This window comes from Rhinopithecus bieti, unplaced genomic scaffold (assembly GCF_001698545.2).
Source record: "Rhinopithecus bieti isolate Rb0 unplaced genomic scaffold, ASM169854v2 scaffold_68553, whole genome shotgun sequence".
Classification (NCBI taxonomy): domain Eukaryota; kingdom Metazoa; phylum Chordata; class Mammalia; order Primates; family Cercopithecidae; genus Rhinopithecus; species Rhinopithecus bieti.
In genome coordinates this window covers 177,592-202,156 of record NW_016826183.1, presented here as the reverse complement: position 1 = coordinate 202,156, position 24,565 = coordinate 177,592, and the positions used below count along the sequence as shown (strand labels likewise).

The following is a 24,565-nucleotide window of genomic DNA, read 5'->3' as shown; positions in this document are numbered from 1 at the left end:
ACTTTTAATCAACATTTCAATCATGTAAATTCATTTCTAAGCTTTTATTATTTTTTTGCCTTATATGACTGCTTTAATGTCAGCATTGCTTGGAATATTTTTATCCATCCCTCTAATATTCAGTCAGTTTCATCTAATTTTAGGTATTTCTTATGAAGGTGTCAGAGACGGAGACTGCACGCAAAAATCATGCTCAATACTTGGTGGCCCCTATGAATATGAATATTCCATTTGTTTTCTGCTCAGGAAAGTTTCCTTCTGTCATGTCTTGATCACCTTCTCTCCTTATGGTACTGTTCTCCCCTCTGAGAAGTCCTAGGAGATGCATATTGAGACATCTGGCTTTGTCCTTCAAATCTTGTTATTTTTTCTAGTATCTTTCATTTGTTTGTCCCTTTGTACGATGTTCTCAACCGCCTAGGATTCAGTCTCTAGGATCAACTTAATTGATATTTTATTTGTCCATCCAGTATTTCCACCTTTCTACTGGGTTTATTTTATTTATGCGATTGGATTTTTAATTTTCAAGATCCACAGCTGGTTCAATTTCATAGCAGCAGCCTATGGACATGTTCTTACACTTTCTCTAAAGGAAATGCAATCAGTTTTCAGCATTTCCTTCTCATTCATAATTAAAGAGTTTCTCTCAGTCTTCTCGCATCTGTTGCTTTTCTCTTTTTTCTCACTGCTTTTTCTCTAAGTTTTAGATAAGAGTTTAGGCAGAACATCTTTGGCAGACAAAGTATATTTCTTCAGCCTACATTTTTAGTGCTATTCCTTTAGCAGTAAGTGTAGATTCTCATTTCATAAATCTGTGGGACCCTGCCTTGCAGAGGAAGCAGTGGAAAGTGGATGCAGTTGTGAGGGTTTACATGGAGTATATAAACATCTTATTTTCTGGGAATAGGAGGAGCTAGCCCTCAAAGCCGTCATAATTACCCTATTTTCTGATATCCACACCCTCTCTGAGGAGCTCCAATGTCATAGCTAAAACTTTAGAAAACTAAACTGGGGCCACAGTTGATGAGCAAAGGCCAGAAACAATTTTTGAAAACCAGAAGGGTGGCATTCTTTTCACCCTTTAATCAATTACCTGGCAAAATGCTAATGTCCTGCTCCTTCTCCCACTCCCTGCCACCTCTGATTTGGGAAAACTCGCAGCTTCTGCAATGAAAACTTACTTTGTGAGAGCTGCTATTTTCTCTGCAATTGCGGGTTTCATCACCAATTGATACTATCTGCTGTGCATCTTCCTCATTTCTTCTACTGATGGTAATCTTTGTAACTATCCAGGAGCTGCTGCTGTTTCTGTTTTTTTTTTTCTGGTCGAAAGTTTTGTTGGAATTTGAAAGAAAAGCAAGGCAAAGTGGCACTCAGCCTTTTCTTATAAAGTGAAGTCAATCTAATACTCTGGTGCTTACTTTGCAAATCTTTTCCATAAGTCAAGTATTAGTGTTAACAATACACTTAAGAAGTAAGGATAAACCCATCAAGGTCCACGGCTAAATAACCAGCAGATTCCCAAAAACTTTATATATTTGGGAAAAGTAAAATATACAACAGACACTATCCCTGCCCTGACTAAGAGGGTAGATAGAAACAAAATAAGACAATTTTACTTGAGATAGTAATAAGTTATTTGAAACAAATACAACAGAATGTAGGGATAGAGAGCAACTACAGAAAGAGGACAGAAGGGTTCTGCTTTGAATAGGAAGGCTTGGGAATAGCTGAATTGTAAAACAAATCTGTCAGTCCAAAAACGAAGATAATTCCATTCAACCGCTGACTACTGAATGGGAAAGTGAATGTTGTCAAGTCTTCTATTTCTTTCAGCAATAACTATTACTTAAAGTCTCATTTTCCATACACAAGAGAACAAGAATCTAGTCAAAAGCTCATGGAATCATATCTAGGGATAGTGGTAGGTGAGCAATCAATGCCCAGGCAGCTAAAAGGCGGGAACTGTTAAAGCCTTACACCAAGGAAAACATGAACTTGTACTCTGAATTTTTTAAAATATTAAAGAAAAAAAGGTAAAGGTGACTTCTAAGAGACACCACATACCTGCACACAATTTAAATGTTTTTAATCATTTCCACTTGGAGAAAAAAATTACACATTAGTGAGATGAAATACCATTATTTACTAATTAAACATTTTAAATGCATCCCCACAAAAAACCTCTGAGGTAGAGCAGAAATTCAAATTCATATTTCCATTTTTAAAAGGAAAATGAAAATACAAAAATGGAAAGTAAATGGCAGAGTCACACAACAAATGGAAGGACTGAAGTGAAAATTCTCATTTCTCACCTCTAGAGTTATGCTTCTCACCTATGAGACGTGGCACTAAGTAATGCAGTGTGTCCACATTTGTATTACATTCCCTTGTTCCATGACCACCACTTTTCTTTGCAATTGTGGGCCTTCCCTAAACTTTTCTGTTTATACTATAGGGCTTTACTATATAATACACTATAAGGCTTGAACTCTACAGTTTTCCTGCCTGACTTTAACATTTTCTTATATAATTGATACCTAGGAAATTTAATAAATTAATTTGATAAATTATAATCCACAGAGAAAATCTGTATTCATTAATTGAAAAGAGCAGATATTATATCTCCAACTAGTTTTCCTATCCCAACCAATATTGATTTTTGACTCTTTTATTCACTGTATTATTTTATAAGACAATAAGCTGATTATATCTGGATCTAATGAAGACACAATAACACAGGACTTCTACTAAAATGAAACATCTACTAAGCCCTGGCACTTTCACAATTATATGTAGGAGCAAAACACAGCCTCACAACCCACTAAGAGTAATACACAACACTAAAACAAAAGTTGCAATATACTCACTTTTATCTATGCTTCCATATGAATCACTTGAAATTTGTGTTCCGATATGTCTCAACTCTAAAAACATGGAGAAAAAATGGTTAATAAAATACTACATATCAAAAAGAAATTTATGTAAGCATTAACTGAATACTCACCCTTTTCATTTTTCTGTTTAGAAAATTCGTCAAGCCTTTCCTGTGAAAACAAAACATTAATAGTGTTTATGCTGAACAAGAAGTGCGGCCATTCTAGACCAAATGTAAAACAGGTGCAACTTAACAGCAGCTGGGACTGTTTTTGCCAGGGGGCCTCGTGTCTGACTCCTACGTGTGTTACAACACAGAGACACTACAGAGGCCCTGGAGCCACATATTTAAGGTGTGTGTATGCTGCTTTCATCTAGTACCTGTGTCTTCTTAAATTCCTTTTCAAGTATTTTCTTTTCATTTCTCAGTTGCTTGAAGTCTTGAGTTTGCTTGACAGCAGCCTCTTTATTTAAGTCCAGTGAAGCAACAGGGAGAGACAAATTACTAACTTTACTACTGTGGTTAATGAAATACTCAAAATTTTATCTATTACAAGTTTTTCTCATTTCTTAAAACTTTGAAATAAATTTTGTAAAAAGCCATTGCTCCTTCCATATTTTATCATCAGGGCTGAATGCAATACACTTTTTTCTTTAACTGTCATTTAAAGCAGAGAACTAGCATGGGCCTTAAGAATCCTTTCCAAACCAGGCACAGCAATCCCAACCCCCAGTTAGGGAAGAATTCAAAGCATAAAAGGGAGTTGCCCTCCCATTTCAATCACTGGCAACCTTGAAGTCTTAGAAATTTTAGAAATGCGATTTTATCTCAGAATATAGTGTCTTTATTAGGGAGGGGAGAGGTGATCTTCTCAATGCTTATTACAGATATGTTTATTCTTCCCCGGAATTCCCTTCAACAAGTTAGCTAAAGATAATCCCTAGGACCTTTATTAGATATCCATTTTTAGGTAACAGATCTCTTTATTAGAGATCTATTTTAGGTAATCCTTCATTCTGATTTCTGGTTCTGAAGCCTCAAATGGTCCAGACATACTATTAAGAATCTGACCAGTATTGACTTTACATAAATACGCTCATATACAATTACTAACTAAAATCCCATGAAAAACCTCACTAACAATCCTCTCCTGACTCCTCTAACAAGTACGGGTATTTTTTACTCAGTAATCTTTATTACGTCACATTGATAATTTTTACTAGAAAAAATATTTTTTATACATGAAAAATAAAGGCGACATTTTGCTTCACAGAAAGTCTGTTCTAAAACCTGCATATATAGTCTCACTGGCACTTCAGATTTCTTTAAAAACATTTCCTTGCAGTGGCTCACGACTATACCAGCTCTTTGGGAGGCTGAGCAGGTCTCTGGAGCCCAAGGTTCAAGACCAGCCTCGGCAACACAGTGAAACTCTGTCTCTCCAAAAAATTAGTCGGGTGTGGTGGTGCACACCTGCAGTTCCCAGCTACTCAGGAGGTGGAATAATCACCTGAGTCTGGGAGGCTGAGACTGCAGTAAGCCATGACTGTGCCAATGTACTCCGGCTTAGGTGACAGAGTAAGATCCTGTATCAGAAAAATAATAATAATTTCCTTGGCTGGGCACAGTGGCTCACGCCTGTAATATCAGCGCTTTGGGAGGCTGAGGCAGGAGAATCACTCAAGCCAAAGAGTTCAAGACCAGCCTGGGCAACCCTATCTCTACAAAAAATTTAAAAATTAGCCTGGTGTGGTAGCACACACTTACAGTCCCATCACTCTGGAGGCTGAGGCTGGAGGATCGCTTCAAGGCAGAGTTACAGTGAGCTATGATTTTGCCACTGCACTCCAGTCTAGGCAACAGTGAGACCTGTCTCTAAAAAATACAAGAAGTGGGACCAGGGGCGTTGGCTCAACATAGTGAAATCCCATCTCTGCTACAAATATAAAAAAATTAGCCGGATGTGGTGGCACATGCCCCATAGGCCCAGCTACTCAGGAGGCTGAGGCAGGAGAATCGCTTGAACCCAGGAGGCAGAGGTTATAGAGAGCCGAAATCACCCCACTGCACTCCAGTCTAGGAGACAGAGCGAGATTTCGTCTCAAAAAAAAAAAAAAAAAAAAAAAATTTTCCTTTTAAATAAAAAATGTAGCTGGGTGCAGTGGCTCACACATGTAATCCCAGCACTTTGGGAAGCTGAGGCGGGCAGATGCCTTGAAGTCAGCAGTTCAAGACCAGTCTGGCCAACATGGTGAAAGCCCGTCTGTACCAAAAAATACAAAAATTAGCTAGGTTTGGCCTGTAATCCCAGATGCTCAGGAGGCTGAGGTGGGAGAAACTCTTAAACCCGGAAGGCAGGGGTTGCAGTCAGCCAAGATCGCACCACCTGGACGATCGCACCACCTGTCCAGCCTGGGCGACAGAGTGAGACCCTATCTCAAAAAATAAAATAAAATAAATAAAATTTAAAAGTTTAAAATTAAAACAAAATTTGTTTAAATACAACAGACACTTATCTCTACATTCTTACAAGAGATGTCAACACTTAGAACACAAAATATCATTCATACTGCCAAATTGTCAGTGTTAGTGCAATAATCAAATCAGAGGAAAAATTGTTACCAAAATATCCATAGAGTTTAAGTCCAAAAAATTTGGTTCAATCAAGATAAATTAGTGACTAGAAATACTTTCAGCAACTATTATTATATGCGCCCTGATGCAACTAAATTCAAATTCTTACTTCACACTCTAAATGAAAATAAACCATCTCTGAAGTAGAACACTAGCAAGACAATGGGTCAGAAACCCACAGCAGCTAAGATGCCCCCTGCAGTCCAGGCTGGAATGACAGGAAGATCCTGTGCAGGATGGATCTGGCAAAGCCCCTTTGTCGCTACTTGGTATTAGGTCTGTGTCCCAACCACACAATAAAGGGAGGAAAAAGCAAATAAAAAGATCTTGAGTTCAATTCCTACCAATTCCTGAAAGGTTATTAGCTGAAATGTCAGCACATAGATTCTCACATAGTCCCTCTGCATTCGTACCTACTCGCTGTAGGCTAGAACCCCCAACAAGAGGGTAGGGCATGGGAGAGGATCAGGTACAAACCAGACAATCTCTAATGTACAAAATGTCATGGAAATCTCTGTATGTGTGTTATAACTATCTAAACACATCAGTTTCTTGGTACTAAAAGGAGCCACCCTTTCTACCAACCACTTATTTCATTAAGAAAAAATGAAAAAGCCCTATGAGATTCAACTTTCCAAATTAAATTTTCATTAATTACTGCTTTTTATAGCAAAAGTATGGCCTGCTATTATTTTGAGTGCAGTAACATTTCAGAGGTTTGCCACATTCCATCTCTATGTTACCATATGGTAATTGAGAGGAGTGCAGTATTCACACTTCTCTCTAACAGACCCCTTGATGCAGTCATCCATGGATGTACCATCCAAAACCACAACAATTCAACTATTTGATCAAGAAGTACCTTCTCATACAGTTACCAATGATTTTTTATACTGATCGAAAACTTCAGGTAACAATAGTGCCACTTACCTTGCAGCTTCTTCACCTTAGCTTCTAGTTTCTTCTTCCTAATAATGCAATTGTATAAGTTAAATGCCAAGAAACAGTGGAATAGGAAAAAATACGCTCTTATAATTTGTGGCACATATTTTTTAAATCACTAATATTTGTACAACAAATTTTCAGTCTGAACTAGTATCCTAAGAGAGAATATACTATTTAGTGTGAAATATCTTTACAGTGGATTAAAAACTTCTGTCCTTTCCACCTGAAACACATGCCATGGGCCTGTCGAGTTTCTGCCATGAGTACATCTGGGACCTTTCCTGAACTGCAGTGAAACATTCATGAGCCCAGCTGAAGTGTCTAAGTGTTCTCTAAGAGTCAGTCCAGAGTCTAATGAGTTAAGGTTACTCTTCAGGAGCATGCAGGGTGTTAACAGTGGTCACAGCACCACTGTATGGGAAGCAGTGGCTGGAGAGCTGTACTTCTTTTAAGATGGATTTCTGAGAGTCTGAGAAGGTGGGTAACTCTCTGAGTCACCGCTTCATTACATCTACATTCAATTGCCTTATGTATAGCTCACATTTGTTGTGAATAAACCTGACTACAGTATGAACCTCAACAATCAATGGGATGCTTTTGCACAGCCCTTTTTATGAACAAAGACACCCATTCCACATGCTATCGGTTAAGGCACTGGTGCAAAGCAAGGGGTGGGTCACTATGTTCTGACACACAGACATGTTGTGAATGCGTATACGATGCATTATATACATAAACACCTTTAGACACACACAGACACATGTGCATGCATCTATAATGCATACACATACAGAGACAAACACCTTTATGGAGTTCTTTCTTTGTGCAGCCCTTTAACATATGACAATTTATTTAATGTTCCTTATGACCCTTCAAAGTAGATATAACTTCCTGTTTACAGATGTGGAAACCAAGGTTTAGAGACTAACTAGTTCAAGACCATGCAGCTAATTATGGCCAAGAAATCCAAAGACCGTAAAAAAAAGAAAAAAAAAACACTATCGACTTAAGAATTATGTATTTTCAAAAATGAAACCCTATTTCTACAGTAATTTAATAACTACTTACTGAGCATCACTCTTCAAGCATTCTTCCTTTACACGAGCATATTCCTGATGAGTATCCTGATACAACTTTAAAGAACTCTTAAAAAAAAAAAAACAGATATTGTCAAAATGAAAGTCACTGACCACTGGTCATAACTTGCTTTGACTCTGATAAGCTATTAACCAAATAAACAGATATCAGGCAGAAAACCAAAGTACAATTCACTGAATATTTTAATAGAGGTAACCAGATTCTTAATAGATGAAATATGACTAACAATACAATCAAAAGGTATAACACTTAAAAACAATATACTAATTTTATTGCAATTCTAAATCTTCATAATTGGTTTAAATATCAAACAGCTAATATTTTTGCCTCAACTAATTAAAATTCAATATTATCCTGAAGAAATATTAGAGCATAATAAATTTAGCTAATGGTATTGCTACAGAAAAATATAAAACAAATAATTATACTTAAAGATAACTGGGGAAAATGTGTGAATACTGATATATACACCCTGACAGCTACTATAAAATGGTAAAGACACTGTTATTGAGAGTTCTAGTGGGGTATGATACATATACATTTCTTCAATCTCAACAGCTCTGAGAGATTTCTTTAATCTCAACAGCTTCATTATTCCTTTTTTACAAATGAGGAATCTGAGGGTTTGACAGGCTGACTTATTCTTCCAAAGACAGTGACTGAACGACTAATGAGGGTTATTATTAAGGTCTGACTCCAATGTTCATGCTTCTTTTCAAGTAAGGCTGAAAAGATTATAAAACCAGAATAGAGATCACTGAACACTGTGACTATTTCTGTTTAACTTTGACGGCATAGTTACACATATAGTAAGAATTTCTATATAAAGAGAAAAATAAGTATGTACTATTAAAGCACGTAAGACCTCAGACAGCTACATGTCACCACTAAAATAGCACAATTTGAGGAACACTCTCTAGAGGTACAAACACCACCGTAAGAAGTACCTAGAGAGAAGAGGTTAAGAAGTGACAATCATTCCAGGTGGCTGCTACTTGGCTCACGCAAACCACTCAAATCTATGGACTTTAATGTTTTTATCTGTAAAACCTATGAATTCTAAGATTTGTGTAGGGAGTAAACAACAATTTACATAGAAAAGCGAGTTCATAGCATTTTTAACAAACTGTTTTACTGCAACCTGACTTTGAAAAGAAGAAGAGCGTCCATGAAAGGACATATGTATCAGATTTTCGTTTCTGAAGTGGGCATCTTCTCCCAACGCTCCATCTCAGCTTAATAAGTATCACCCAAAAAAATCAAACACACCCTCAAAGAAGTAACCCCTACCCTGAAGCTTACTTATAAAAGCATTATTGAAAGACTCATTTTTGTGTACCTCTCACAATGACAAACCACAAGAGACTACACATGATTGTCAAAAAAAGAAATGAGATTTTTTTAAAAAGGACCAAACAAAGCTGTTAAAGTTACAGAAGTATACAGACATTGCTTAAAATACTGACTAGTTTATGAATTATGAGAGTAGGTTCTTTAAAGGACACCTTAACTCATACCACAGCAGAAGCCCTACACACTTCATTCACCACTGGGCTCTCCAGAGCTAGGCCAGAGCCACTGAAGAAATAAAATTATCTCGGGCTCCCTCTCTCTTATGTACAATTCCTCTACATTTCAAGTTTGAATTTTTGCATGTTATTTTACATTTAAGCAAAAAATGAAGGTATACAAATCAATTAATGCAGAACACATAAAACCACACAAATTCACAGCTAGAAGTGTCCTCTGCTGACCCTCTCAAAAAGCATAAGCAACTAACACAGTATTGCAGAGCTAATCATCACTGTAAGGCTAAGCTACTAAGCAGTTAGTTCAGTGTTCCCTAAAGCTGGTAATACACTGAGAGTCGTAACTATCCTTTATCTCCTTGAACACATCAAGGCCCCCTTGTCCCAATTACACTGAATAAGCCGAGCCTAATTCATTGACCATAAATCTTTACAGAAAATTATTGTTGGTACCTTTTTCTCTTCTAGCTCTGCTTTTAAAGATCCCAGCTCTTCCTGACATTTCTGCAGGGGAGAAATTTTTTGAAGCATCTCTTCCACTTGGTGATGCAGAGTACTATTCTCTCTGAAGACAATGAATTAACATTATTACAGAAAAGTATCTATAATGAATTATTAAATATATGTGCTTATAATTTCAGATTTCTAACTTGGAACAAAAAAAAGGATGAAAAAATCTTTTTAAATGCATTCCTCTCTACACCAACATGATCTTCACATTGCCTTTATTTCTTAGGCATAGTATTTTTTTTTTCTTTTCTTTTCTTTTTGTTAGGGTCTCACTCTGTTGCCTGGGCTGGAAAATAATGGCTGGAGTATAGTGGTACCACCATGGCTCACTGCAGCCTCGACCTCCCAGGCTTAAATGATATTCCTGCCTCAGCCTCTCAAGTAGCTGGGACTACAGGTATGTGCCACCACACCTGGCTAATTAAAAAAAAATTTTTTTAATAGTAAAAAACTTTTACCCTTAAGTAAATTAGTACTATTTACTATTTGAGGGCCACCACATCTGGCTAATTAAAAAAATTAATAGTATAAAAATTTTACTATTAAATAGTACTATTACTGTTATTATAATCTGGCCTCCCAAAGTGGTGGGATTATGGGCATGAGCTACTGCGTCCAGCCTAGTAATCTATTTTTGATAAAAGTCTACCAAAAAGCCCTGTGAGAAACAAGTAAAGTAGATTCTTAATTTGCTTAAGAATACTTTACAGTAAAATCACCCAAACAACCTGGCTGAGAGTCTGGCTATTCCAATCTTGAGTCTTGAGTTAATACCCATATATTCAACTTAAGTGACAGGCAATTTTATGGCTTAGTTTATAACCACGTTTCGTCTTCTACTGGGTGATGAATCCAACCAGAGAATGAAACATTACCAAAATTTTGTGTAGGCCTATTTTCAATTGTTTAAAGTAACAGAAGATAAACAACCACATTAAATAGTGCGAACCAGGTAAACAACAGTTAATTTGACAGCAATAAGCTTCACTTCAATGGCAATGCAGTCAGTAAAAGTTACTGAAAAGTGAAGCACCAAGTTGTAATTTAAGACCTTAGTAACAAATTCATTTGAAAAATTTAATAGTAGGAAAACTCAAGTCTTCTTTTATTGTGAGCATCAAAGCAGCATTCTATATTATCAGTCAATCCGATGTACATTTTGCTCAAAGGTGCTTAAAAATCTGCTCTAATAAATGTCTATCTCAGATCAACTACTCAAATAGGTGGTATCAAACTATGAAAACAGGTTGGCTCACCTTCTTGCAAACTGCAGCTGTAAAACTTATTAAAGAAAACTCTGAGAATTTTATCTTCTGATTCTTGTCTGGAGATAAAACTCATTTTACAATTATTTTAAATAATTTGTGTTCAACATATATACAGGCAAGATCATAAATACTAGAAAACCATATTCAAAATGCGATCTATATAACACAGTGGTAAGTCGTTTTACTGAATTACTTCCATTTACCATAATAACATGTATCAAAAGTAAAAATACGTTTCTCTAAATAGAGTTCTGTGAATAAATGTATGATTAGAATTAAAAGAATAAAGACAAACCAATATGCAACTAACAGAAAATACCATGATTTCTCTATATAGCAGAATCCCCAAACCTGTCCTTCATTTTTCAAATAGTGCAGAGAATAATTTCAGCAAAAGTTATGTGCTTACAAAACCATACATAACCATACTTTTTAATAAAATCTACATAAACTCTCATTTTTTACAATTTATATATTTGATAACCTTATTTTACCATCTCATAAAGCCAGTAAAATATTCTAAGATAGCAAAAAACGAAATTCCTTTCTGTTTCATCTCCTAGGAATTCCTGTATTTATATCACAATATAGCACATGTATATCCATAAAAACATGTCTGCATCCTACTCTATTAGAATGTAAGCTTCTGAAGGTTTCTGAAGGCCAAGAACTATATTTTATTCATCCTAAATTACAGTAATCTTTTCAAAACAAGAAAATTTAAAAAATACCTGATGAAATAAATTTCTTGCCATTTAGAAAGAGGTAATAATAAAGTAGTAAGAATTACACAAAAAAGAGCTGAAATACTGAATTATCATAGTGCAGTTACTGAAGAAATAACTTTCGTACCTTGAAAAAAATGGGAAAATATACTGCTACTTTAGTAACAAAAGGAACCACATTACATTTTTAAAAGCCATGTTAAATCTGTGACATCGGTACTTCAAGTTGCAGAGCAAACAACTGCATATGTGAGGTACAACAAATGCATATGGAGCAAATGTGAAACTTTTTTTGAAATTATGTATCTATCTGTAGCTGACAATGAAGCCAAATATCATATCACAGAATGAACTTCTGAAATCCAGGAATAATTAAAAGTTTTATCCATTAAAAAATAATTCTCATAATTTCTGTTTAAAAATATTTCTGGCCAAACTTTAGAAAGGTAAAACAATTATTTTTCTGCTAGGTTTCATGTATAAGTTACCTCAAAGAGTGTGCGTATTTTTTCTAAGAATGATATAATGAACAGATACTCTCCTAATACTGGAACTGCCCATCAATTTCCCTATTTAGCTATCTAAAAGTTGTAATAATTGTTTCCATACACCTTTCACTAACAATTGAAGATATTATTCCTGCCATAATATGCATGTATAATTAAATGGACTGATGGTTTTAACAAATAAGGCACATGAGATTTCCAATGACCTTTATTTTTTAATGTAAAAATTCAGATACTAAAAATAAATCTAAAGGATATCTCTTAATTTTACGATTTTCACACAAATTAGAAATGATGATGACATGGTCTCGCTGTGTCCCCAACCAAAATCTCATCTTGAATTGTAAACCGAGTTGTGATCCCCAGGTGCTGGGGTGGAACTTTGTGGGAGGTGATTAGATCATGGGGGCAATCCCCACCGTGCTGTTCTCCTGATAATGAGTGAGTTCTCATGAGAGCTGATGGTTTTATAAGGGGCTTTTCCCCACTTCGCTCTGCACTTCTCTCTCCTGCCACCATGTGAAGAAGGATGCGTTTGCTTCCCCTTCTGCCATGATTGTAAGTTTCCTGAGGCCTCCTAGCCATGCAGAACTCTGAGTCAATTAAATCTCTTTCCTTTACACATTACCCAGTCTCGGGCAGTCCTTTATAGCAGCATGAGAATCAACTAGTATAGATGGTACCAACACAAATAAATAAATAACTGGTGATGACATGCAAGTTCAGGTATGACAAATAATATTGAAGCAGGCCTCAAGTTATTGCCAAAGCTGAACAGCTGCATCTGTCCTGACATCAAACATGAAGCTAAATTTCAGGGACTCCCTAAAGGAATACGTATGCTAACTTTTATGAAAGAAACTTTATGTTTTTACAGGAAAGATTTAAATCAAGGTGTCACCACTGCAAGACATGGAAGGATCAATTACACACATCTTTTTCCCACTGCTAAACAAACAGCTGACCAGACACTAACTCCACAACTGAGCTCATTAAATGGCTATTGAACAAATGGTGACTATAAGGCCAAGAATTGTCTTCTGACTGCGCAAGAGCATTCGTGAATATACAGCAACACTATTTCTAAATGATTTTGGAGAGATATATATATTTACACACATTTCCGTGTAAATCACAAAATTAACACAAGTCAATTGCCCAACATTTTGAATTTCCCATACTGTACTTCTTCCAGATTCAAAAGTAACATTCAGAAAGTATCACATTCAGTTTCACATTATTCGTATACCTAAAAAACATGCTACATCCTCAGTACAAATTAAGAGAAACCCACCCACAAAAAAGCTTATGAGACGTTAAGAAAATCAGAATCAAGAAGAAAATGATCTCCTCATTTTAAAACTCATCATTAAATGTGGATTAAGAATAAAAGGACTATCTGTTTACTGTGCTTGTGAGACATGCTCCCTACTGAAACCTGTTAAGTACTATCTTCCAAAAAGCCTATGATGAACAATTCTCACATCTTTTTCAGGAATTATACATAAGTTAGTTCCAAAATTCAACGAAGGAAGGCAGTAAAAGGATATCATCACATTTCTTCTGATATTCTGTTAACAAATTACTGCAACAAAGAAAAGAAAATTAGGTTACTTTTAACTTAGAAAATATACTATGTTAAAATTATGTTTCAAACCATGCAAGGCACCCTCTAGACTTCCTAGATTTCCTGAAACAAATGTATCCTAAATTAATGACTATATCACCTTAAATTTCTCAAAAGCATCACGTTGATATATAAGCCTTTTATTTAAAATCCTTTTGATCTGCGTAGTATCTTGGCTCATACATTCATGAGACTATTACAAAGCTGAAAACAAAAACATAGGAAATCTCACACCATGGCTATAAAATACTGTTAGGAGGTTTGAGGCCCAGCAGTAAAGCTAAGAAGGTTTCGAAGATAGAAAACAGATCTTTTAAAAAGTCCAGTTTGGTAAAAATAACTTCCTGCTAACCCATGAGCTTTGTTTTAAAGGCCTGTGAACCTCTAACAAAAGGTTCAAGTCCCAAAGCTCACGGGCAATTTTATTATAATCAGCACCATCTAGGTCTCCAAAGGAGAAACTCTAGTGTTCATTCCAGCCCTGGGGGCCTAAAAGCACCGCCTGCTTCAGCCAGTTTGTCAGGTTTACAAAGTTCTGCCAAACAACATGCAAATATACTTACTCTGTATTGATAATTTTTTGTTTCAAGGTAATTAATGCTTCAACATATTCATTCAAATTCTGAAAGAAAAAAAAGCCACAGTCAGTTGTTTGTTTTTATCACATGCAATTACTTTAAATGTAATTATTGTCTGTAACATTATCAAATGTAATAATTTTAATAATTACATAAATACAGAAATATTACTGTATTACTTATATTGTGTAGAGCACTATCTGAGCCCATGCTGCCTCTCTCTAAACATGTTTCTTTATCCGAATGACAGTACTCCTTTAACAGCAAGGCAGTTAGTTGTAAATACGCTTTTACTCTGTACAATTCGTGACAGAGCTCAATAAATATTAACTATTTTTAGTTTGCTATTAATTATCAATCTTTACCCTGCATTGTTTCTGAGAGGACTTAAGGCTACCCCAAAAGATACATAAATTATAAAAAATACAACAACAAAAAAAACATAGGGGAGATGAATAGAAATATTAAAATGGACTAAGATTAAGTGAAAAAATATATAAGGATCTAGGCCGGATACGGTGGCTCACGCCTGTAATCCCAGCACTTTGGGAGGCCGAAGCAGGTGGATTATCTGAGGTCAGTAGTTCAAGACTAGCCTGGCCAACATGGTGAAACCCAGTCTCTACTAAAAATACAAAAATTAGCCAGGTGTGGTGGCGGGCACCTGTAATCCTAGCTACTCAGGAGGCTGAGCCAGGAGAATCACTTGATCCTGAGAGGCGGAGGTTGCAATGAGCTGAGATCATGCACTACAGATCTCACCAGTGACAGAGTGAGATTCCGTCTCAAAAAATACATATATGTGTGTGTGTATATATATGTACCTATATTACATTTTAGGGAGCAACCACAAATTTGGCTCTAAATTATTGCTATCAACCCGAAAGGAAAAACATCCCTCATTACACTGTTGAAATAAATGTACCTAAGATTTTAAAATGAGCTAATTTTTTCTTTTCATTAGCTTCTTTCCTTTAATGTCTCCTTTTTCCATCACTAAATACTTCAGAAATAAGGACTTACTTTTTCCATCACTAAATACTTCAGAAATAAGGACTTACTTTTAAACATAACCACAACAGCCTTTCACAAGTAATAATTACACCAAGTAATAATTTGAAATTATCCAAACTATGTTCAATTTTCACTGATTATCCCAATAGTTTTCTAGATAATCCAAATGATTTTTATATTTACAGTAATATTTCCCTTGATGATAATGTCTGCCTTTTCTTCTCAGTTGTGTTATGTATCTGTTAAAACATCTACACATTAAAATAAAGTCAAATGTATAGTTTATCTTGTAATCTCACCATCTGTCAAAATCACGTAGTGTGTTTTAACTTTCAACTGTCAGAACTGCCACCGCATATATAAAATATATTTTTGGATGTACTCCATCTATCAAACTGCCGTTGAGGGAGGTTTAGGTCATTTTCTAGTCTTTACAGACAGCATGCCATGAATTTCCTTGCCCACTCCTTTGTCAAACAGTTCTATTTTTCCTGAGAATAAAGTCCAAATACTGGTTGGTACTGCTCGACCAGACTTACGTACTTCAGAGGTTTACACTGAAAAAGGTAAAGGATATAAACTGTCAATTCCCAGATTAAGAATCTGAAGTAGACAATAGACATTTTTTTAAAAGGTATTCCACCTTTTCATATCAGGAAATGCTAACTAAAACAACAAAATTTACTTTTCGTCCACTAGGCTAGACTGAAATAAACATATTGGTAAGGATTTAAGGAAAATAAAATTCACACTATGGGTGGTAGTATTCGAAGAGCATTTTGGCTGCATATGATAAAATTCAAAACACGTACAGTGATAATTTTTTCTATTTTTCCTCTATGCATTCCTGAAGGATGTTTTCTACATCCTGGTTAGCTTTTACACTCAAGGTTAATTTGTTTTTACCACTAGCATGAGTACTACATTTATATTGTTGTTTTTGCTATATTACATTTCCTAATTGGTTCTTGTGGGTAATTACTAATTTTTGTTTGTTGATTACAGTAAGACCTGCTCATTTTATAGCAATGTCACTTATAAACATATACACAAAAGATCTAAATACGATATATGCAAAGTAAATCCAGCAGTGCTGCAGATTCTCTTGGATGTGTTATGTGACTAGTTTCAACATTCACTGATAATTTTATCCTACCTTTACTCATGCTTATACTTCGTTTGCCCTCTTTCCTGAACTGACTAAGGCTTCAGCACAATATTGAATAGTAGGGGTAATAACAGGTGTCTTTGTCTTAAAAGTTGGAATTAGTTAATTAAATTTGCTCTGTTCCAGGTTATTGGTTGATATCCTTTAAGCATGTTATGAAACTTCTACACACAGTCTGCTAAAAGATTTTCATGTATAGGTATCAAACTTCATCAAATAAATTTCTGCATCTATTTAGTTTCAATATGTATTTTTCTCCCTTTATTTATTAATTTCAGTGAACTACAATAGCCTTTCTAATGATAAAGCAGCCTTACATTCCTGGGGATAAAAGTAATCGAATACTATGTTAACACTATTTAAACACAATGAGGATTCCATTCCCCAATATCCTACTTAGGTTCTTTTTTTTTCCATCTATGTTCATAAGCGATATGCCTATACCATTTTTGCACTAAAATGAGTAGGATGCCTTTCCCTTGCTAAAAACTGTAAGGAGGCAGTAAACTAGGAACACCTCTCATACATGAATAACACTTTGCTAGGTACAGAATTGTTGGGTCACCATCTGTTAAGCGTTAAATCATGACCTGCACCACAAAAGACATGCTGAAGTCCTAACTCGCAGTATCTCAGAATGACCTTATTTAGCAATAGGGTCTTTACAGATATGATCAGGTTAAGATGAGGTCATACTGGACTAGACTGGGCCCTAATCCAGATTTGTGGTCAGAGAGAGTGGATGTACGCATTTGCTTTTATTTCCCTCCCTAAAACCAGCTAAAACTACAGTCAAAAAAATTTTTTTTTCAAAAGGCAAAACCAACAAGGATGACAAGAGGATAAAAGACAAACGGAAACTAGAAAGCAGACTCAAGAGTGCTGATTTAGCACCCAAGAAAGCCAGCAGTGGGGAAAAGTGAGAACCAACTCCATTTACACTGCAAAATTTCAACAAGCTTGAGAATCAGTAACATGGGTTCTTTTGAGAAGAAGGTGAACGGGGATGGAACTAAAACAAGCACTAGTTGCAAACTTTCTCATAAGCATTTAATCCCAATCCCCAACCATCCACCATGCCTCAGAGAAATCGCTCTCCCTAAGCCAGCAGAAGGAGGTTTGCTTTTTGAAGGTCTCTGTAACACCACGGCCCCTTGGGGCAGGTGTACTACATCAAAAGAACAAGGATTAAATAAACCTAAGCACTGGCTGCCTATCTCTCTCCATTCAGCTTCCAAACAGTGTAGTTCTTCTGTCTTCCATGAAGAAGAATGGAAATACCTTCTTAGAGATAAGATCTAAAGGTAATGACACTGGATATTCTTCAATCAATAAATGGCCCAACCAGACTAGCCTGCCTTGACACTCAGGCAGAAGCCCCACATCCTCGGTGTATCCGCTACTCTTTGCAAGGATTTCCAAACATGATGAGACAGACCTGCAACGTGAAAGAGGTTAAAGCAAGCAAAAGCAACCCGAAAGTAAACAAAAACTGGAAAGAAAACTTAAAAAATGTTTATTAATAGGATGAGATAAATAATATATTTGTGAAACAAGTTATTTTTGAAAGGAATATTCAGAGCTCTTAAAATTGAAAAAAAAAACTTAAAAATTAAAAATGAACACTCTAGAATAACTAAAACTAAAAGACAATAACAAGTGTTGCTGATGATGTGGAGAAACTGAATACATTCCTCATACATTGCTGGTGGGAACATAAAATGGGGCAGCTGCTGTGGAAACTAGTTTTGCGGTTCCTCAAAATGTTAAATAGTTACCCAACGATCCAACAGTCCCATTCCTAGGTATACACCCAAGAGAACTGAAAACAGAGTCCATGGCAAACTTACACACTGATATTTATAGCAGCACTATTCACACTAGCCAAAAAGTGAACATAAACTAAATGTCCATTAAAGGATGAATTGATTCACAAAATGTCATATATCCATACAACAGGAATTATTTGACAATGACAACAAACAAACGATACACGCTACAACATGGACCAACCTTGAAACATTATGTTAAGTGAAAAAAGCCAGTTACAAAAGTCCATGTATATTCTAGAATCTATTCATATGAATTTTCCGTAACAGAACCAAAAGTAATCCAGTGGTTGCCAGAGACTGGAAGAAGAGTGGAGAGACAGGAAATTACTAGTAATTAGTATAGGGTTTCTTTGGGGAAGGTGGAGAATGAAAATGTTTTAGGACTACGTAGTGGTGATGTGAATCGCACTGAATTGCATACAATAAAAGGTTGAATTTTATATGTAAATTATATTTCAATAATGCTGTTATAGCTAAATGAAAACCAGGACAACAAAAATGACAAAGACTCAAAATATTTGACCATAAAGTCAAAAAAAAAAGGACCCAGAAAATAAAATAAAAACCCAGACATAGGAAAGAAGGAAAATAAATAAAAACAAACAGGGTATCAACAGAAGAGGTCCCACATACCCAACAATAAGAGTTCCACATAAAGAATAAGGCGAAGATGGAGACCTAATCAAAAAAAAAAAAAAAAAAAAAAATGCTAGTATTCAAGAAAAGTTCCCAGAAGCAAACCTAGAAATTTCTAATTGAAATGGCCTGGAATGTGGACTCCGACAGGATTCAAACCATGAAACAAGAACAAAAAAATTCAGACCACTGGAGACAAAGCAAAGACCCTACAAGAATCCCAAGAGCAAAATAAAATGAATCAGGTGATACACAAAGAATCTGGAGCCAGAATGGCTTCAGACTTCAATAGCAACACTAAAAACTACAGACCTAGAAAGCAAGCCTTTGAAATGACAAAGGGCAAGTAATTCCAAGATAAAATTCTATACAATAAATATTTTCAAATCTGCAATGTCTCTACAAACTTACTTCCTTTCTCAGGGGGTACTGAAAGATGTGAACATGGTCCTTCAGAATGGAGATGAGGGTGAAGAGAGCCCTCAGAATGCTGCTGTGTACCAGAGGAGAGCAGGGCCCAAAGCTCGAAGGGAGAAGAAAATGAAAGACTGAAAACCAAGTATTTATACCAAACTGGAAGAGACTTGCAAGGGAAAGGAGTTATTTTTGGACATGCATTTAAACTATTATTTTTTCTAAAATAAAAGTGATTCTTCCTCTTTTTCCTCCCATTCTCTTTTGAGTTCTTTGGTATCCTAGCTCATCTTTCCCATGATGCTTCCAGATGTCACTTTGACTTGTCAAGTACTTAGGGAGAGACGCCAAAGAAACCTCAGGCTCCAGAGTCACAGCATCGGATTCACATTCCTATTCCACCACCACTTTCTGCTGAGTGACCTTGGGCACATTTATTTAACCTCTCCCTTGCCTCGAAACTATTTCATCAGTTTCAGGTGGAGAAACTGAAGCACAAAGAGTTTAAACAACTGGCATACTATCAGGATTAAATAGGATGCACCATATAAAGTGTTCAACCCAGTCCCTGGCATAGTAGTAAGCACTCACTAGTATCTTCAGGATGAAAAACTGAATTAAAGATACAATCAATACCAGGGAAAACAAGAAACCATGCAGAAAACACCACAGCTTAGCTTCAAACAACACAGTCATAAAAATGTCAACTTCAAATACTGATCTCATTGAAATCATAACTATACTGAACAAATGGAGAGAGAAGCGAGATGTTTAGGTATGGTGGAGTATGGGGCAGTAAGACAGCTGAATCCTCATCTCCCAAAGTCAGCAACGAGAGTCCACTATTTAACGACAGGCAAGTTCATTGTAAAACACACAGTGGAAGCAATTAAAAATGGTTCTCTCTTGGAAAGCAGGGATGAGTGGGACTGGGGGCTGCTGACTGTCTTAACAACTCTTGTATATCTATCTAGCTGCCTTTTTATATTTAACTGTGATAAAAAAAATCACGAAACACCATTATAATGGGAAAACAAAAGATTTCTCAGTTATCCAATAACATTCTAGTCTCTGACTAACATTATTTCCCAAGGCCCTGCTGCATATCAGCTCAAATTTGGTCAGATACTGTATTATCTGTGGTCAGATATTGTAATACTCTAATAAAACATTTTTTTTCCTCCTGTCAGATTCAAATGTCATTTATGTTGGCTGAAACCAAGGCCTCTAAATAATGAACCTCTCAATTGTGAGAGTGAGCAGGGTATGCCTGGGTGAAGGGCGCTCAGACTCTTCTGATCCACATTCATTCCTGCACAGGTCCAGCTACTATGGAAGAAATGAGGTTCAAGGTGTTCTTCCTCTCCAGGAGACACTAAGGGTTGTTTCCTTGATTATCGCTTTCTCCTAGCAGCCCTGCTCTCTCCTTCTAGAGCTTCTATTACATAGTCTATTGGAAAGTTCAGGCTTATTTTCAATTCTCTCCTCTTTTCTCTCATAACTACCATCTTTTGTTATTCTTTGCCTTCTGGGTGATTTTCTTAAGCTATACTTATTCACTAACACAATTCCCATAGCAGCCCACTCCCTTACTCAAGACTTTCTGTTCCCCATTTACTTCTCCCCTCTAGCAGACAATTTTAACTTTATCCATACAATATCCTCCTGAACTGTCACTGTGAATGTTGATGCCCATGCTTCCTTCCTTTCTTGGGGAAGTACAGTCACGCCTGGCTGAGCACTCAGGGCAAGGAGCAAGCTAGCAGGCCTACTGGCTGCGAGGACATGACAGAAGACATGGCCAATGCAGCCGGGAAAATCGTTATGCTAAGGCAGTAAATATATAGATAATACAGCAAACAAATAAATACAGATGATAACGGGATATGTAGTTTGCTCAAACACATCAGTAAATACGTAAGAGAGGACAGTTTCTTAACTTCAGCACTACTGACATCTTGGGCTAAAAGGAAGACAGCATGTCCGGCAGAATCTCTGGCCTCTACCAGCTGGCTGTAGCACTCCCCAAGTCCCAAGGTGTGTGTGTGGCAAACAATTAACACAGCAGGCCTGAAAACATGATCCTTAGCAAGACCTGCTTGCAAGGCGGGCCACTGGCTGTCACCTGGGGACTCGGATTTCTGGAGGGTTCCTTCCCATCATTCCCCAACTGATGAAAGTGGCTCACTATATGTGGTTTATGTTCAACACCTGCTTTCCTTGTGGGAGTCTGGAATCTTGGTGCTTGCTAGGCAGAGGGTGCCTACAGGACCAGACCCCAATAAAAAACTCGGGCACTAGGTCCCTAATGAGATTCCCTGGCAGACAGCACTTCACAAGTCCGGTTATAACACGATACTGGAGCACTTAGGCATGTCCTGTGTGACTCCACTGGGAAACACTCTCAGAAGCTTGTGCCTGATTTCCCCAGACTTTGCCCCCTATGCCTTTTCCCTTTACTGATTTCACTCTGTATCCTTTCCCTATAAGAAACCACAGCCATGAGTATATTTATATGCTAAGTCCTATTAGTACTGAACCTGAGTGTGGTCTTAGGGACTCCAAGACTGACAACCAAAAATGTCTTCAGAAGTTGTAAAAATGTTCGCTGAGGAATGCAAGGCTCTGCTGCTTAAACTTTCACAAATATGAAAGACAAAGACTAAATGAAGAAGGCTGAAGAGACATGACAATAAAATATAACACATATTCCTGACACGACTTTGAATAAGAAAGCAAAAAGCCACTCCTGGGCCAGTAAGCAAAATCTGAATAGGTCTACAGCTGCATCAGTGTTACTATCCTGATTTGAAGGGGTGTAGGGTATTTATGTCGGAAAATGTTCATATTTGGAGGAAGTATATCTTGGAGCATGTACGGGAGACAGTGTATGCGTGCACATAATGATGAAGCAAATGCAGTAACATGTTAACAATTTGTGATTTTGAGAACATCAGGGTGATTTGTATTATTCTAGCAACTTTCTTCTAAGTCTGAAATTATTTCAAAATAAATTATTTTTAAAAATCACACTACTCACACTTACTGCTTTGCTGGGGGAGATCTGGCTAACTGCTCAGTATGACTCCTCTCTGATAAACCACTTATTCCTTGTGTGCTTGCTGTTTATTAACTGCTCTTATTTAAAATCAAAGCCTACACTGATCTCTAGCAGAGATGAGTGTGTCTTCTCACCTGTTAGCACCTCTGGCACAGTGTGGACTGGAACAGGGCGACAAGGCAGGAATGTCCACCTCTCTCTAACTGTGCCCCAACCACACCCACCCACCAAACCCAAGCAGAGTGGCTTCTGGGTGCTAGGAAGGCAAACCCCAGTCTCTCTAGCCCCACCTCAGTTATCCCCACCTCTACTCTGTGCTTCATCTATCATCAACTACTTTTTCCCCTCCAAGCCTTGGCACAACCTGTTCTGTCTACAACACTCTCCCTCCATCTTTTCCCTCTTCGTCAACTGCAAACCATCTTTCGGACCTCAATTTAGATTCACTTTTATGAAGCCTTCAGAGAGGTGGCACAATTCCTATACAGCTATCCCTCCTACATGCTCCCAGAGTACCTCATATGTCCCTTACCATAATATTTATGTTATACATAAACTGTGGTTGCTTTTCTACTTAACTGTAACCTCAACTAGAATGAGCTCCATGCCTCTTCTGTTCATGATTATATTCTGAAACACAGCATAGCATCATATATAAATCGACGCTCAATAAATGTGTTTGGTAAATGAATGAATTACAATTTTGTGAGCATTCCTTGTAACAGGGCCATTTATAAATCAATAGGTCTGGAATAAAATGTTTCAAGTTCCAAACGACACTTAAATCACTAGCAATTATCAATGGGAGTCCAGCACAAGTTTATGGATAGGTTCAAATCCGTACCAAGGACAACCATACACCAAACTCACTGAATCTAATCTATATACATGAGATGAACAACATAATCATGTTTCAAACTCTCATCTGGATCTCCAGGAGAATCCGACTGTTTTGCACTGCAGTGAAGTCAGCAAATACGGGCCTCTCCTTCACCAGAATAAAGTGCCTATGTCAGTTTCACTAGCTTGACTTAAAAACACACAACCTAAGACTTTACTTAATCATACATAATACATAATACATAATACATAATACATAATATGACCAGAGTGAGGACCCACATTGGTATATCTGACTGCCAAAGTTCTGCAACCCACATGGGCATTGGGCTATGGATCAGCAATGAACTACTGTAATTAACGAGAGTAACAAAACAGATATGAAGTAATTTGTGAGAGTACGAACAAAAGACAAAGAAAACGCAGTCTATCTGTACACTTCTGAATCAAATAATGATCTCTGCAAAGGTACTGTTACTTCTTCAACAACTAAAGAAAAAAGGACAGGGAGGATTAAGAAATGAAAGGAAGATTTTGAGTGCAAGCAAACCACTATTCAAGACAGAGGCAAGTTAGCCTAACATTACAGTTCAAAACAAAGTCACAACACCAAAACCATACCTAGTTGCAACCCCCCAATCCATCCTGCATACCACTAACTGTTACTTCTACTACAAGCACTGTCCTAATGTAACTATGCAAAAACCTTCACCATCCCGTAACACTGACAGAAATGAGTACGATAATTTATGATAGTTACCATTCAAGGTTCTCTATAAACTGCCAGGAACCTATTTTTCGAGACTCACTTTGCACAACTACAGAATTCCTCCAGAGACTCTACTCATAACTTCCCCCTAAAAAGGTGATCCAATTCCAGGCCACAGGAAATCCAAATGCAATAGTGTTCTGACCTAGGGAAGAGCTCTGTAAACTGAGGCCCTACGCCGGTGTTCACAACGTTTCCATGGAACACAGGCATACTCATTTCTTTATGAATTGTCGACAGCTGCTTTCACATGAAAATGGCAGAGCTGAGCAGCTCTGAACAAGCCCCCAAAGCCCAAACACTTGTGATCTTGCCCCTTACAGAAAGAGTCTGCAGACCCCTGGATCTAGGATTATCCTTATTGATGTTTTGAGAACCCACAGCGGGAATGTGGCAAGGGTGGAAGAAAGGAGATTCAATCTCGAGGCCATACATTTGAGTAGTTCACACCACGGTGGAAGCAGTGGAGATGTCAAAAAGCGGGTGAATTATGAAGGTAGAGCAGACAGAATCTGATAAACTGGATACAGGTT

General features: G+C 37.0%; 1 protein-coding gene across 1 annotated transcript in view; it reads right to left on the bottom strand.

Annotated features, from left to right (window-relative positions):
* Positions 1–24,565, bottom strand: part of ICE1 (interactor of little elongation complex ELL subunit 1) — a 70,263-nt gene that overhangs the window by 43,275 nt on the left and 2,423 nt on the right. Inside the window, 9 exon segments of the mRNA XM_017863347.1 lie at positions 2,871–2,927; positions 3,008–3,047; positions 3,259–3,341; positions 6,443–6,480; positions 7,526–7,602; positions 9,538–9,649; positions 10,851–10,869; positions 13,644–13,678; positions 14,284–14,342. Coding sequence (XP_017718836.1) covers positions 2,871–2,927; positions 3,008–3,047; positions 3,259–3,341; positions 6,443–6,480; positions 7,526–7,602; positions 9,538–9,649; positions 10,851–10,869; positions 13,644–13,678; positions 14,284–14,342 — 520 coding nt within the window.